Source organism: Lactuca virosa, chromosome 4 (assembly GCF_052849685.1).
Source record: "Lactuca virosa cultivar CGN04683 chromosome 4, Lactuca_virosa_CGN04683_v6, whole genome shotgun sequence".
Classification (NCBI taxonomy): domain Eukaryota; kingdom Viridiplantae; phylum Streptophyta; class Magnoliopsida; order Asterales; family Asteraceae; genus Lactuca; species Lactuca virosa.
In genome coordinates this window covers 324634059-324651317 of record NC_136429.1, presented here as the reverse complement: position 1 = coordinate 324651317, position 17259 = coordinate 324634059, and the positions used below count along the sequence as shown (strand labels likewise).

Below are 17259 nucleotides of genomic sequence, written 5' to 3'. Positions count from 1 at the left end.
CTTCGGTAAGTGGGGTGTTGGGTAGGTGATCCATCAGTTTCGGTAAGGGGATTCATTATTCGTTGCTTCCAGTGAGTTTGGAAGTATGTAGCTAAATCCAAGTAGGGGAGAACCGTTTGGATTTTTGGGAATAAAATCATGTGTGGAACCAAGGAGAGTTCCTAGTCGAGAAGGAAGCTAGTTCAAGTGGCCATCTGGATACAGGCCGTGCAAGGTTGAGGTTCAGATACTTTTAAAGACAAAATTGGCGCATTCGTAGTAATGCATAGCAGATATGTGGTTGGATCCAGGCCGAGGGTTGTATTAGAGCCTCCTTTCCCGTTCTTGTCTCGTGAAGAATTTTGGGTTCAAAGCAAGACCTGAACACCTGATTGGGTATAGTCGGATGCGGGTTCGACTCATGATGATCATGGTTGGCTTGGTAGTTAGACAATAAGACAATGGGGTGGGTCCATCGCAGTATGGAAGTGTTGTAAGACTACAGGGAAGTCGTAGCATTCATGAGGTTGACATGCAAATATGGGAGTGTTGTAAGACTACGAGGTAGCCGTAGCATTCACAAGGAGGATAGGCTATCGGGAAGTGTTGTAAGTCTGTGATGTAGTCGTAGCATTCACTAGAATGAGGTAGGTCATTGTAGGAGTGGCCGTTAGCCTGAAAGAGGATCAGCACATGCCTGGGTCGAGGCGGACAACATTGTTGGAGGATTACTCTTTGTTTGGGATGAGGATCGTTAGATCTGAGGCGAGGCTAGACCTGTACATAACTCGATTATGTGAGACCCGTGGGTGTGGCCCGTTCGATTATGCAGACTGGGCGAGGCCCGTATGGGTATGATAAGGGTGGGTGAGACCCGGTGGAAATTGGTTAGAACAATGTATTGGATCACCTTTAGAGTGGGATAACTATGTGTTCAGTGATTGGTATCCGTGTGATGTATAGGCAAGGGTAGCTCTTATTAGTTAGGCTCTTCATAGGAGCCTGGTGGTGGGACCAGGTGTGAGACTGTCAGTCTCCACGGTTGATTGGGGAGTTTATATTTCAGTTTAGTGAAAGGTCACCTTGCAAACAGAAGATTTCAGATAGATGCAAGGTGAGTCATGTTCCGGGTTAATGCATGAGACTCGCGTTGTCGGATCATCTTTGTTTATATGAAAGGTCTTTTCATCGGCAAGGTATGGTCAAGGATTCTGTCTGCCAAGGTATCAGTTGGATAATTTAGGATCGAAAGGATGTCGTTTAGTTCAGGTTGCAATGAGAGGTGCTTGAGATTGTGTTTCATAATGGTTCTGCTTATGTGGAGGTCAAGTAGAGTTTTAGGGTTTCGGACTTATAGGAGCAAAGTGATGGTTTTCCCGCATTACTTAAGTTAGTGGATCAACAATTCGTTCTCCTTCGGGCTTATGAATCCTGCTAAGGTTGGGTTTAGATGGTAGCATTAGAAGGTTGTTGTGAGTACGAGTTAACTTTTCACCGAAGCGGGGTTCGGGAGAATTGGTCGGACCATCTTATTTTCTGAAAGGTAGCAAGGATTGATTTCTAGGACGAAATCTAATTTAAGTGAGGGAGAGTTGTAACACCCTGTTTCAAGTCGTTTCATAATTCGAGGTTATGACCCAAAGATCAAGTATCATAAGTCTTCGGGCTTTGGGGAAAGAGAGGTTTAGACCCATGTGGATGTGGGTAATGTGGATTATGTGATCCAAGAGTTCGGTTGTGATTTGCAGCCGAAGGATATATTGGTAAAAAGGCGATGGTTTGGGTCTTTCATGAATTTTGGATTTAAATTTGAAAGGATTTAAGGTAAATGAGAGTTGATAGGATTGTATAGTTTCTCATTAACTTTCCGTGGATATAAGGATCATCGAAATCGGAGTTATAATGAAGAATTTATGGCCTTCGAGAGTGAGAAGGATTTTGTGCTAAGTCGGGTACGCTGGGCGTACCAGGAAGGGAAGATCGGGGTGCGTCATTGAGTACGCTGGGTGTACCTGTAGTATGTTGGGCGTACTCAAGTCAGGTTCAAACCGTAATTTAGGGTCTTGGACCCTATTTAAAGGCCTTAAATCATTCGCAAACCCTCTTATCTTCAACCTCCATCCCATTTAACCCTAAATTCGAAACCCTAGCCTCTCTTGTGTGAATTTCAAGACATGGTGTGTTCTTTTTCTGTGCTTTGGAGAAAAAGAGATATTGTTAGAAGCATTGCTTGGCTTGGAGCTTGTGGATCGGAGCTCTAATCATCTTTATCAAATTCCAGGAGGTATAAAGCTTCTAACTTGATGACTCTATGTGTTGGATCTAGTTTAGGGCTTGTTTTGGGTTTATCTTGGTCCCTAGAGTCATCCTTGTGAGTATGAGCTACTCCAGGATCATAGAATGCTAGATATTGCATTTATGAGGTTGTGGGTGCAAAAAAATTCCATCTTGATGGGTTTTGGTGAATCATGCTTAAGTTGGTGTTCATATTATGGGTTTAGATGGATAAAAACGGGGCTTTTGGTCCCATTAAGACATGCAAAGGAGTAAAGTTGGCAACTTTATAAATTAAGACCTTATTTAGAGGTTAGACCTGAGTTTGGACGTTTTGGTCTTAAACATTAAGTGCTTAATGTGAGTTTCATCCGTCTGATGAGTACGTTGGGTGTACATATACATGCAAGGATTCCACATATTAAGCTTTGGCGAGTTGTACATTGTGCAGCGGCAGGCAGTACATGGGGCGTACTCCTGAAAGGCTCTTTTGGGCTTTTGGACCTTGGGTCTTTTGGGAATTGGGTCATGAAATGTTGGGTCAGATATAGGAAGGGTAAAATGGTCTTTTACCCATTGGAATGATAGAATATGGATTGGACCTTGGATTTTTGGAAATGACCTTAATTATTGATTAGGATATTTGATCAGGTTCAGTGTGAGGTTTCCGGTAGCAGCAACGCGTGTGTCTCGGTTATCTCGGATAGAGGTAAGTCTCCTCACAGTTTTTGACAGGTCGAAGGCACCAATTTCAGCCCATGGATTGTTGTTATTTGTATGCTAGTTGTAGTGACTCTTGCATGTGTTCTATGTGTTTGTATGTATACTAGGCGGGGCCTGATGAGTGTGTTGGTTGGGGCTTATCGTATGTTACTGACAGATCTTTTCCGGGTGGGGCCCGATGGCAGGTAGGACTCGATGGTAGTCGTGCAAGGCCCATTGTATGTATGGTATGTGGTATTTTTGGGAACTCACTAAGCTTCGTGATTACATTTTTATGGTTATGTTTTCAGGTACTTCTGATTCGAAAGGGAAGGGTCCGACTTGATCGCAGCATATCCACCCCTGTTTTCGCAACTATATGACTTTGGGATTGTACTCTGTTAACTATTTTTTTTATGTTGAAATACTTTTGAATGATTGGAAAAAGGATAATTGGTGTTTCTGGTTGAATTAAAAATGAAAATTTTACCTTATAATTTTTGGGATGTTACAGATCAGATTGCATTCAATCTTTTGATCGTGGTAAGATACAAACCATTCGACAGACATCTTAACTTCTCTATTATACGCTTTTGGTCATATTGAGTGGAGGTAATGTAAAGGTATTCAATACCATTCTATCGAGCAGTTTCGAGGTGAAACATATTTTCTCGAATATTCTTAAAACTCAACAAGTTTCTATTGGAACTTGGACAATATAAGGCTTCATTTATGGTTCAAACAGTACCATTTGACTACATAAACTGGGCTTTACAAAAGCCGACAACTAGGGCCAATGGGCTCGTAATGGTTGTCAATGAAGTTACTTTAGGTGTAATGTTAATAAAATAATCATTGCATTTTAGGATAGTGTAGGTTGTACCACTATCAACCAGACAATCAACTGACCCAATATGCATTCCTAATAGTAAAAAGAATTTAAAGTCGGTCATACATATAAAATAATTTCATAAGAAAAGAACTTTAAATTATATTAAGAAACATGTTCGAGATAAACAAACCATAATCCAAACGTATTATTCAAATGGTAAAGCATAAGCCAAATGAAAAAGAAAAAAACATAATCCAAGAGCTGAGCAATAACGTTGTTCTTCCATTTGAGCCGCAAAATATGGGGTCTCAAAGGATTCATTGATGTCCGTGTCGATAAGATTTGTTTCAGCTCTTCACCCCTTATGATAGTTTTAAAATTCGTTGGGAATGACCTTAGAAGTCCGTTTCATATGACCATAACCACCACATTTGTAACAAAGAGTTTTTTCATTAGCAATATCTTTTATGTTGGGACGACTAGCCCGTTTGTTATTGTTCCTATTACGAGATTTCTTACGAGCTGAAGGTCTTTGGTACGTATTAGATTCTGAACCTCGCTTGGCTTGGCGAGATTTACGCTCATCGTGATTCCTTTGCTTTCTGGACGACTGGCCCTTATCTCGGTTCACATTTCGTGGTTGAGGCCCATGAACATTATTAACATTGGGCATTGGAATTGACTTTGTCACAATTGGATGAAAATTGATATTTCTCATTAAAACGATGCTATTTTTTCTCATCCAATAGTAAGTGGGTAATAAGCTCAGGGAACGTTGTGAACTTGGACTGATGGTATTGCTTTTGAAGCAAAATTGTAAGAACTAGGAAATGTGGTGTAAATCTTCTCCAATAAGTCAACATCAGTCAATGGTTGACCACAATAGTGGAGAAGTGAACGAATTCTACAGACCTCGGCGTTATACTCAGTAACCGAAGCGAAGACTTTTAATCGTAGATTGAGCCAATCTTGGTGGGCTTTAGCAAGCCATATGGTCTTTTGATGGTCGAAATGCTCTTTCAAAGAGTCCCATAATGTCTTGGGTGAGGTGATTGCTATGAATTCAGACTTCATCGTGTCTAAAAGATGATGACGGAATAATATCATCGCTTTAGCATTCATTTCGCAGGTAACTTTAAACCCACGATAGTCCTCGTCATAAATTACATCCAATAGGCCTTGGACATCTAGATGGTTCTTAATATCCTGAGTCCAATCCAAATAGTTCTTGCCGGCGGCATCCATGATAGGGAAATCAATTTTTATCGACATTTTCCTACAACGGGAGGAAAAATATTGGATTAGTTATCATATAAAACGACGGGTTTATATGTTTATGGTTTGCATTAGTACAAATTGTTTTTCAAAATGGCAGGCTCGAGAAACACACGATTTGCTAAACTTTGTTTTTAAAACAACAGGTTCGAGAAACACAAGAATTAGTTTAATGAACTTTGTTTTTTTCAAAACGACATGTTCGAGAAACACAAGTGTGAAAAAGTTCTCACTGATCGAACTATGAGTCGATCCAAACATATCATCTAAATTTATTATCAAGGTGGTTGATGTAATTAGAGTGATCCACAATTTGTTCACATAAATGTGATATTTATTTGGTAGATGGCAAAACTCATGTTCGAGAAAAAAAACCATTGAAATTCTACCAATGTTAAGAGCTATAAAAACAACTTTTAGGAATTGTAAAGGTCAAAAATCATATATGCCACATAAATAAGTACCTATATGCTCATAAAAACGTATGTATATCTATAACTATACAAAAGTTACGTTTGTCCAACCAATAATTTTATACAATGACATTAATATTAACGTTGGTAATAATCATAGTAAAATATAATAGACATGAACCATGGAGGATATTTGTGACTTATGGTATTTTGACAAAAAAAATGATAAGTTGTCAAGACTACAAGGACCAATACTGTAATTTATGTGTCATAAATAAATAAATAAACAAATAAATAAACAGTCTATATAGGAAATAAATCGCTAGGAGTCTCGTATTCTGCTATTTTAAAAAAACACATCCAATTTTCAAACTCAAGTAGATCAAAATAAACAATACGCAACAAATTCTTTTATCTCACCTTTGACGTACGGAAAATTTCCATTTTTTTCCAAATTAATACCAAATAGATAAAAAAAATTAGACGGAGTCAGAGGAGTATCAAAAATGACTTACTTCACAATTAGAGAGAATACCGACCCTGAAAGTTGTCGTTTTTTTACTCGTCGAACGAATAACGTGGATTATGATGCTTCCGACTTCGAGCAAAGTGTTGATAACGTGTTGTAAGGAAAATTAGGTCGGCTTAATGATCATGCAAAGATTATCATTAGATAATGTGAATGTGTGAATACAAGAGTAGATAGCAACCCTTTACATAGGACAATGAGTGGATGGACCAAAGGTTGTAAGTTTAAGAGGGTGTTTGAGATTACTTTTTAACTTTAAAAGTTTTTTTTGTAAAAATGATTTTTTGTAAAAGGACTTTTTGCAAAAAGAGTTTCTTAAAATGTGTTTGAATTAACTTTTGAGGGGTAAAAACCAAAAGTTGTTTTTAAAAAAATGTTTGGCTTAACTTTTATATATAAAATGACTAAAAAGGATATGCTTAAAAATGTTTGGGTAGTTGTAATTATGATAATAGTAATTTATTTGGTAAGATGTTAAAATGAAAGACTCATTTTTGTTCATAACAACAAATTGTTTTAAAAGAACTTTTTCATTTACCAAATTTCTTTTGGACTTTTTTGATTTTTTAGAAAAATTAAAAGTCCACTTTAAAAGAAATGTAAAACACCCTTTTAAGTGCATAAATACTATTTATAAACCACATAAATATAATCCATCACTAACAACATAAATCAATTAAACACATGATTAAATATTTTGAGAAATTATATAGTGTATTTTTTATGCATATGGGAAACTCTTGGTTCTTTAATGTACGAATGACAACATTTTTACGCTATTAAATTTCTATGTTTTACAACTATTTTAGATATAAATTAAAAATAACCATGATAAATTTACAAACAAACCATCCAATATTATATAAAAATAATTGTTTGTAAATTTATTATTTATGATTATATTTTGTTAATAGTTTCTGTTATTTTATTTTATTAAGTGTGTAATACACATGTCATAATCATATACATATACAAATATATAGATATAAAGAACGTTGTTTATGTCTTTAAAATATTTTTTATAATTAATTTAAATTAACAATTATACATTTTAGACAAAATATCTAAGTTTTTTCTTTTTAAATTGTTTGTAAATATATTATTAATTATTATTATGAATATTAAGTTTCAAAATTATTTTACTTTGCAAACAATGTATAGTATTAGAGTTATAACCTAATTTTTTAGTAGTTCATAACATATGTCAAGTTCTTGGACCGTGTAACCAAGGAAATACTATCCGCCTATCCGTGTAAATCCATAAAATATACAATTAAGTAAGACAAACACATGGATGTTAATTAGAGCTATTTATATTGTGAGACCCATCAAACATATGTACAAAAGTCATTTTGTGGAAGACAAATGTGGTTTGCTATAACCAATTAGTATGTCCTTGATGTCTTTTTGTATTTATTTCGCAAGCAATTAAAGTAATAACAAAAACAATTTTTAATATTTAGGTAGTGGGTGAGCCCGTGGTGAACCAAGGGTCACCTTTGTGGAAATGAGATGCGTTTTGTTTTATTCACACAGGATGACGATGAGAAAAATATGACAAAATGAAGCCCAAAACAGAAGCACAAATCGATAGACGGAAAATGGACAAAATGAAGGTAAAAAATGGTCAAATAGACTGAAAGTGAGAAATATTGAAACACGTGTGACAAATTCGTAATGAAATATAAGTAGTAAGACGGAAAAATGGACAAAAAGAAGTCCAAAATGGTCAAAGGGACTTAAAGTGACAAATATTAATAGATCTGTGACCAATCTCTAATTACAACATACCAGTGATTAAAATTGTCAAACTATAGAAAATATTGTGGCAAAATGTTGAAACATACAAAATAATGACACTTAAAGTGGCAAATATTAAAAGGCATGGGCCAATCTCTAATTACAACATGTTAGGGACTAAATTGTCAAACTATACAAAGTATTGTGGCAAAATCTTGAAACATATAAAATATGGACTAAAATTGTCAAACTATAAAAAGTATTGTGGCAAAATCTTAGCTATAGAAAATATTGTGGCAAAATGTTGAAAAATACAAAATAATGGGATTTAAAGTGGCAAATATTAAAAGACATGGGCCAATCTCTAATTACAACATGTTAGGGACTAAATTGTCAAACTATATAAAGTATTGTGGCAAAATCTTGCAACATATAAAATAGGGATTAAAATTGTCAAACTATAAAAAATATTGGGCAAAATCTTAAAATATACAAACTATACTATTACTAGTGACCATGTCTATTAATATAGTATGGTAATACTTAGTTTAATACACCAAATGACCTTTGGTCTAGTGGTATCATTGTGTTGAAGATGTGTTCCTGTTGAAGATGTGTTCATCTTTTAATGGGCTCATGGTTCAATTTGCGTCGTAGACAAAAAATATAATTTAGAAGTAGAATTTAGAAGGTATGTATTAACCATTTCAAACAAAAAAAAATATTTAGTTTAATCAAATTTTTTACATAAAGTGCATTGGTGAAAACTAAATATTACGTAGGTCAATAATTTGTACAATAAAAATTATTATGCTTGAATTTAAAAAAATAAAAAACAAACATACATCGTAGTTATGAGACAAATGAGTATTATTAGTTTATTACATCCTATTTATGCAGCTAATATACTTGGTATTTAGAAGAAAGAAACCAACTAAAAGGTACCGAGTATTATTAGTTTATTACATCCTATTTATGTAGCTAATATACTTGGTATTTGAAAGAAAGAAACCAACTAAAAGGTACCGACGATTTCCGAAAATTCAAATCCTTCACTCGCGGTGTCAAACGCCGGCAAGTTTGTAACACCCCGAATTCAGAAGACCAAGAAAGGAAAGGAAAACCCTAAGTCAAGGAGTCAACTCGTCGAGTCCATGGAAGAACTCGACGAGTAGAAGCGAGTTCCGTGTCGCGGATTAAGTGGCCGACTCGGCGAGTCGGGGGACCGACTCGACGAGTCTGGTCTGGGTTGGGAAACCCTAACTTCGGGACTTGGTGCCCTATTTAAGCATCTCATTCTCATTTCCTCAGCCTCTTGGATGCTCTCTCAAGACCAGAACGAAACCCTAGTGCCTTCCATGAGTTTGTGAGCCATTGTGAGCATTTTTGAGTGTGGTGAAGCTTGAAGAAGAGGGTGAAGCCTTGGGGATATAAGAAGAGATTAGTAGATCCAAAAACCTCTTGTATTCTCCTCCATTTTCTGGTAAGAAAGCTTCCACCTTGATTATTATGCATGTAGATCTCTTCTTTGTCACTTTTGGGGGGTTTTTGGTCCAAGAGCCCTAGCATGAGAGGAATGGACGTCCCAAGGGTTTGTGTTTTCAGATCTAGCACCACTAAGGGCTGTTATGGCATAAAGGTGCAAGCTTTATGCCATAGGAATCCCCATGCAAGCATATGAAGTGTTCTTTTGGCCTTTTTAGCTCAAAAGGCCATGAATGGAGGAAAAAGGCAGTAGCTTTGCATGGATATGAGATGGTTGGGTCCAGATCTATGTTCTGAATGCTTTGAGATCCTCAGAAATCGTCTGAATAGATTGGGACGTAGAGGGACTCGGCGAGTCACTTGTGGGACTCGGCGAGTCAGACCGTTTTTCTGCCCCAAACCCTTCTGTTAAAAGGGTATGAGTTGAGTTGGTAAGGGACTCAGTTAGTATGGGTCCATAGTGGACATGAAGATCATCATACTCGACGAGTTCAAGGAGGAACTCGGCGAGTCTAAGGCAATCTCCTTAATTTATGAAGGTGGACTCGGCGAGTTCAAAGGGGAACTCGGCGAGTCTGATGAAGGAGGGTCCCGATGTGTTGAAGGTGCACTCGACGAGTTCACGGAGAACTCGACTAGTAGGATCAAAGTCCAGAGTTTTGTGTGGACTGTGGGACTCGATGAGTTGGTGGGTCAACTCGACGAGTTGTTGGGTCAACTCAGAGCGTTGACTTTGACCTGGTTTGACTTTTGAGGGTATTGTGGTCTAAGTGTTATTTTGGGTATTGATAGTTCGGGGAGCCGAAGGATCAGCAGTTCAGGAGTTGCCGGATAGCAGTCAGAAGTGTTCAGCTAGTCTTCAGCAGTGCAAGGTGAGTCTCCTCACTGTGTGCATGGGTCTACGGCCACAATGCCGACCCATTATGTTTATGTTTATGTATAGTAGGAAGACCTGGGGGTTAGCCCTAGGCACGTATTATTATATGTTCCGGGTTACGACCTGATGTTGGGCGAGGCCCGAGGAATGTTAGGATGTTAGAGGTTTTTGTGATTCTTGCATGTGTCGGTACGTTAGGTTCCGGACCGAGGGTCCGATGTCGGGGTAAGCCCAAAGTATGTTAGATAATGGTATGTCTCCGGACCGGAGGTCCGATGCCGGGGCAATTCCGTGGAAGTTCCTTATGTGTTAGAATATACTTGTTGTCTATGTGATACTTGTATGAGCCCGGTAGGGAGGTGAGTGTGGGCGAGGTCCCGTATCTCATCATTAGCCGAGTATGGATGGGGTTCCATATCTCGATATTAGCAGAATAGGGGCGAGGCCCGTGATAGAAAGGATGTGAGTGTGGGCGGGGGCCCGTATCTCACTACTAGTAGGAGTATGGACAGGGTTCCACTACTTCTGTAGCAGACCATGGGCGGGGCCCAAGTTAGGCGAGGCCTTAGATCAGGGTATAGTTAGAGTATGTTTATGTATGTTCTAATATGCTATTTGATTGTATGTATGTGTGTAGCGGGTGAGGCCCGGAGACAGGCGGGGCCTAAGGGAGACAGATCTGTATACCGAGCGGGGCTCGATGCCAGGTGGGACCTGATGTCGGGCGCGGGCCCAGTATGTGGTTATGTGTTCATGGTTATGCGTATATGGTATGTGGTAGGTTGGGGAACTCACTAAGATTCGTGCTTACGGTTTTCAATTTTGGTTTCAGGTACTTCCGGTAGCGGAGGGAAGAGCTCGGGATGATCGCATGACACACACCAAGAAGATTAGCCTGGGATGTTTACTATGATAAAATGAACAAGTGTTTTGAAATGATACTCCGATTTGTTATATAACCCTTTACTTATGGTTGAAACGATTTAATACTTATGGTTTAGTAATGTTTTAAAAAGAAATTTCCGGTCATGATTTTTAGGATGTTACAAAGGTGATCGGTGGCTGTTGCCTGCTATGATATTAATAGTGGTTTTTACGTTCTGCGTCTCTTATTATTTGGTCGGATAAGTGCTTTTGGGAGATTGATATGGGGTCGTTCTTTAACGATCGTTGGAAACCTGATGATTCAGGTTTCAATAATTCTGGAACTCAAAGAACACATAATGTAAGGGATGGGAATCAACTATCTGAAACATCCAAAAATTATGATCCAAAAATTTTATTTTTGACTTAAGTAAAAACAGTATTTCAAAACTTTGTTCATACATCCCAATCGAATAAATATGTCAAGCATCATCAAAATAGAGTATGTCCCATAAACAGAATTGAAGAGATAAAAACTCTAAAGATCGATTAGATTCAAACAAGTATAAGCAATCAAAGACATAATATAGATCAAGAATGTGTCGAATGATTATAAATCACAGCCACAGAAGAGCTCGATAAAGAACTGCTACTGTAGAGGTGTGTAGGGTTTACAATGACACGATTAACATTTACACGATGCATGCATGCACCTTAAATAGTAAAACCCTAATAATAAATTACGGGTGGACAGGCCCAACCTAGACACACAAAACACTAAACAAAAGGCCCAAACGATGCAACACTTAAATACTGAACAAGAATCCATATGGTGTGTGCGATGCAATCAACCCGAGCTCTTCCCCTTGGAACCGGAAGTACCCGAAGCATAAACTAAAAACCGTAAGCACGAAGCTTAGTGAGTTCCCCAAAATACCACATACCATACATACGATAAATATATAATGGGCCCCGCTAGGCATCGAGCCCCGCTCGGTAATAGATCGGGCCCCACCCAGCATACATATAACATATATAAATTAATCACATACACATGCAATAATCACAAAGATACATAGCATACAAATGATCATCGGGCCCCACCCGACATTGGGCCCTAGCCCGGTAATCATATAAACACATAACACATGCAAGAGTCATGCAGACAGCTAGCATACTAACATAGCATAAACATGGTCCGACATTGGTGCTTTCGAACCGCTAAACCCAGTGAGGGAAACTCACCTCCAAATCTGAATGATAGCTGAATAAATCCCGGCTCCGAACATCAGCTCTACCCAACACCTCAAAGGGACTGCAACAAGTAGAGAAATTCTGGATCTACAACCTTCCTTCCAAGCTAAACACCTTCAATCTTCAAAGCTTCCTTTAGAAATGAGCAAAATAACCACAAGAATCCACTCAAGGCTTAAGAACACCACCAAGAAAGCTTGAGGGACGAATTAGGGTTTTAGTGACAATAGAGGCTGGTAAGGAGGCCAACCATAAGGACTTAAGGCCTTTAAAAAGGGTGCAACACCCTAAAAATTAGGGTTTCCTTCCCTGCCGCCAACACGCCGTATTGAGACACCACAACACATCATGTTGACTCATTAAACTTCGTGGGCCAAAGTCCTAACGTCACGCCGTGTTAAGGCTTCAACACGCCGTGTTCAAAGATAATCCATGAACATTTGAAAATAATTTCATACCTGGAATCGAGCGTTACAATTATCCCCCACTTGAATCAGACTCCGTCCTTGAAGTCCGCCGACTCAAACAACTCCGGGTAGTGCTCCCTCATCTCATCTTTCGGCTCCCAAATCCACTCTGACCCCTTGTGGTGCTACAACTACACCTTCACCAGCTCAACTACCTTGTTCCTCAAGGTTTTTGTCTTCCGATCCAAAATCACCACCAGTCTCTCAATATAATTCAGGTGGTCGTCCACCTGAATATCCTCCAATGGAACCACTGCGAAATCATCCACTAAACACTTCCGCAACTGAGAGACATGAAATGTGTTATGCATCTGACTGAACTCATTTGGAAGATTCAAGCTATAAGCAACCCGACCCACCCGAGCCATAACCCTAAAAGGACCAATATACCTGGACCCAGCTTGCCCCGCTTCCGATATCTGATGAAACCTTTCTAAGGTGATACTTCCAGGAGAACCATATCTCCCACCTGGAACTGTAAGTCAGACTGGCGTCTGTCAGCATAACTCTTCTGTCGACTCTAAGCTGTCTGGAGCCTGCTTTGAACCTGCTGAATCAGCTCAGTGGTCCTGAGTACCACCTCAGTACTCCCTATAACTCACTGACCGACCTCACCCCAACAAATCGGGGTCCTGCATTTCCTCCCGTAGAGCATCTCAAAAGGAGGTCGATTGATGCTAGCATGATAACTGTTGTTATACGAAAATTCTGCTAACGGAAGATACGTATCCCAACTCCCACCAAAATCCAACACACATGCACGCAACATATCCTCAAGAGTCTGAATAATCTGCTCAATCTAACCATCGGTCTGCGGATGAAATGTTGTGCTGAAATAGAGACGAGTGCCCATATCATCATGAAACCGCTTTCAAAATCTTGAAGTAAAACGAATATCCCTATCTGAAACCACTGATTCCGGCACCCCATGATGTGTCACCACCTCCCGGACATAAATCTTGGCCAACTTCTCTGCATAAATACTCTCCTCGATCAGAATAAAATACGCGCTTTTGGTCAATCGATCCATGATGACCCAGATAGAATCCACTCCGCACGCAGTCCTGGGAAGCTTCGTGATAAAATCCATAGTGATGTCCTCCCATTTCCATACAGGAATCACCAACGGCTGCTTCTTGTCATGAGGTCGTTGATGCTCGGCCTTGACTTTCCTGCAAGTCAAGCACCGCTCCACATATCATGCTACATCCCACTTCATGCAGGGCCACCAATAATCAGAGTGAACATCCCTATAAATATTCGTCACCCTGGGATGAATGGAGAATCTCGAATTGTGAGCCTCCTCCATCAGAACTTGGCGCACACCGCCCCAATACGGAACCTATACTCTCCGATGCATCAACAATCCGCGGCTATCATAATCGAAGGAAGCTACCTGACCCACAATACGTTCGCTCTTCCGGTGCTCTTCCTTCATAGCATTAACATGTGCCTCACGAATCCGCTTCAAAAACAGAGTAATCATGGTCAACCTCAAACATAGATCCCTGATCGAAGTCGCGACCACCTTGCGGCTGAGAGCATTGACCACCACATTGGCCTTCCCCAGGTGGTAAAGGATCTCACAATCATAATATTTCACCACATCCAACTATCGACGCTGCCTCATATTCAGATTCAGCTTATCCATCAAGTACCTCAGGCTCTTGTGATCCATCAGATAATTCGCCTCATGAGGCTTCAGCTGCCTCGAAGCGTAAGCGATCAAGTGACCTCACTGCATCAACACTGCTCCCAAACCTGTGATCGATGCATCACAATAAACCACGAAGTCATCAACACCCTCCGACAGCGTCAGAATCGACGCCTCACACAATCGTTGCCTAAGAGTCTCAAAGGCTGCCTGCTGCTCAGGCCCCCAACGAAAAGTCACCGACTTCTTGGTCAGTCGGGTCAAGGTAACAACGATCTTGGAGAAATCCTGAATGAATGTCTGATAAGAACCAGCCAAACCAAGAAAGCTCCAAATCTCAGATGGAGACCTCGGAACCTCCCACTGCATCACGACCTCGACCTTGGCCGGATCCACCAAAATACCCTTCTGGTTGACAAGGTGCCCCAGAAACTACATCCCACGCAACTAGAACTCGCATTTGGAGAACTTTGCGAAAAGTCTCTCCCTCCTCAAGGTCTCCAGCACCTTCCTCAAGTGCTCCTCATGCTGCTCCTGAGTCTTAGAATAAACCAAGATATCATCAATGAATACTATCACAGACCGATCCAACATCGGTCTGCACACACAGTTCATGAGATCCATGAATGTGATTGGAGCATTGGTGAGCCCAAAAGGCATCACCACGAACTCGTAATGACCGTATCGAGTTCAGAAAGTTGTCTTCTGCACATCCTCATCCCGGAACCTCATCTGATGATAACCCGATCACAAATCAAACTTGGAGAACCAAGATGCACCCTGAAGCTGGTCGAAAAGATCATCAATCCTCGGGAGGGGATAACGGTTCTTCGTCGTTACCTTATTCAACTCCCAGTTGTCGATATATGTACGATGAGACCCGTCCTTCTTTTTCACAAACAGAATCGGGGCTCCCCAAGGTGAATTACTCGGCCTAATAAATCCCTTGTCTAACAGCTCCTGCAGCTGTGTAGACAACTCCTGCATCTCGGGAGGAGCCAGCCGATACGATGCATTGGCTATCGGAGCCACACCTGGAACTAAATCAATCCTAAACTCCACCTGTCTCTCTAGAGTTTGAAGGGTTTTGAGCATTCTAACACTCCTAAGTGTACATGCAACCCTAAATACCTTGGATCTATGTTTTCTCTATTATACATGTGTATATGAATATTCCAAGGTATTACCCTATCTAGCATACAATCTTTGATACTTGGGTAATAAAACAAGTTATAAGACATACCTTTTTATGTAGCTTGATTCCTTGATGCTTTAGAGCCTAGTGCCCCAAGTGTGACACCTCAAATGGTTCACACAACATCATCAACACTTGGAATAACCATGAAAAGAAGACACTCATGCTCAAATCGGCTAGCCCTTCTCTATATATAACTAGTGCCAATTTCTTGAGCTAAAGGGGTCCTTATATAGTGTGCACATTATGGTTACACCATGTAACTCATGACTTTACCCATTCCTTATGCTCCATGGGTTTTAACCTCCATGGAGTATCCATGGATCACTACATGGGTTAAACCCAACATAAGGAATCATGGATCATAAGCCCACATATATAAAAATGAATGATTTACACAATCAATCCCCATATATTTATTTAGTCTCTTTTTGATCACTAAATTAAGTCCAAATTAATTCTTGATCAATACTAATTAAATAACAAGATTTCATATTAATATATTAGAACTTATAATATATTAATATGTCACAAATGTCCTCTTCTCATAAAACGGTCTATCCAAATGTTCTGATGCCATGCAACCCAAATGGACCATGCCGGGTCGGGTCAAGTACATACCAAATATAGTTATGGACTTAGACACTAATCCAACTGTCTCCCACTTGGATAAGTCTAAAACTATTATTGAGTATGACTTCAAGAACCGGCTGGGAATCGTAGCTCTTTAAGCCACTGTCGAACTCTGACGTTGTAACTGAACTCTGATCTTGTCAATGACTTGTCCATTAGATAAGGGATCATATATTCCTCCATTCTAGATATCATATGGACTGAGACATGGATTATAAATCATTCTCTCTGTGCATTTGTTGTTTCCCGATTTCCGATTTATGACGACTGACTAGTTGAACAAATCAAATCAGTCCAGGCCCGACCGAGCACTTACATTTGTCATCACTAAATCATCGAGGGGCCCACATATATCTCTTTTATCCCGAAGGCAAAAGGAATGGATAAACTTTGACTCATATGCCTTGTTCTACTACTTGTTGAATCATACACAAAAGCACGTTTTATAACATCGAGTTACCAATGCGTTTTCGCGCAATCAATGTACAACCAACTCATAGTAACAACTCATATCTCTAGGTTTAAAGAATATAAGATATTATCGTCTCATGATCACTCGTGATAAAATCCATGAAGTGATTCAAATGAGCGCGGGTTGAATCCAATACTCAGAACTTATGAGCACTCATGAGTGTTGTAGTACCTGTTTGCTATGTCCAACATCTTAGACATCTACAAGCCAACTCATGACAGTCTTGATTCATATCTACTTCCAACATATGACCAACTGTGGATGATTTGAATAACTTAGTCATTCAGGAAGAACGACCTTGTTATTCTGGAAGTCAAAACATGCAAAGTGAAACACAAGAATAATCGAATCCAATATGGTCTCAGAACTTATGGATATAAATAAAACACCTTTTATTTATCACCATATTGATTACCCATTATTCATTGTATACTGTTTCAACTATCAACGTTATACTTGAATTAAAACAATAGTTGTCCCATGCTCCAAGCATGTACACTATCTTTTTCTAAACACTAGTCATGCCATACACCAAGTATGCACACTATGTTTGTCTAAACATTAGTTATGCCATACATCAAGTATGCACACTAAGTTTGTCTATGATCTTTACT

At 39.4% G+C, this 17259-nt stretch overlaps 1 protein-coding gene across 1 annotated transcript; it reads right to left on the bottom strand.

Annotated features, from left to right (window-relative positions):
* Nucleotides 1–4552: 4552 nt before the first annotated feature.
* On the bottom strand, nt 4553–5059 carry LOC145106098 (uncharacterized). The gene has a single exon (XM_079043143.1). The coding sequence runs from the start codon at nt 5057–5059 to the stop codon at nt 4553–4555; it is 507 nt and encodes a 168-aa protein (XP_078899269.1).
* Between the last annotated feature and the right edge of the window lie 12200 nt (nt 5060–17259).

What these genes read in the sequence shown, in the direction of transcription:
- LOC145106098 (XM_079043143.1), bottom strand. Translation starts at nt 5,059, where the DNA reads ATGTCGATAAAAATTGATTTCCCTATCATGGATGCCGCCGGCAAGAAC.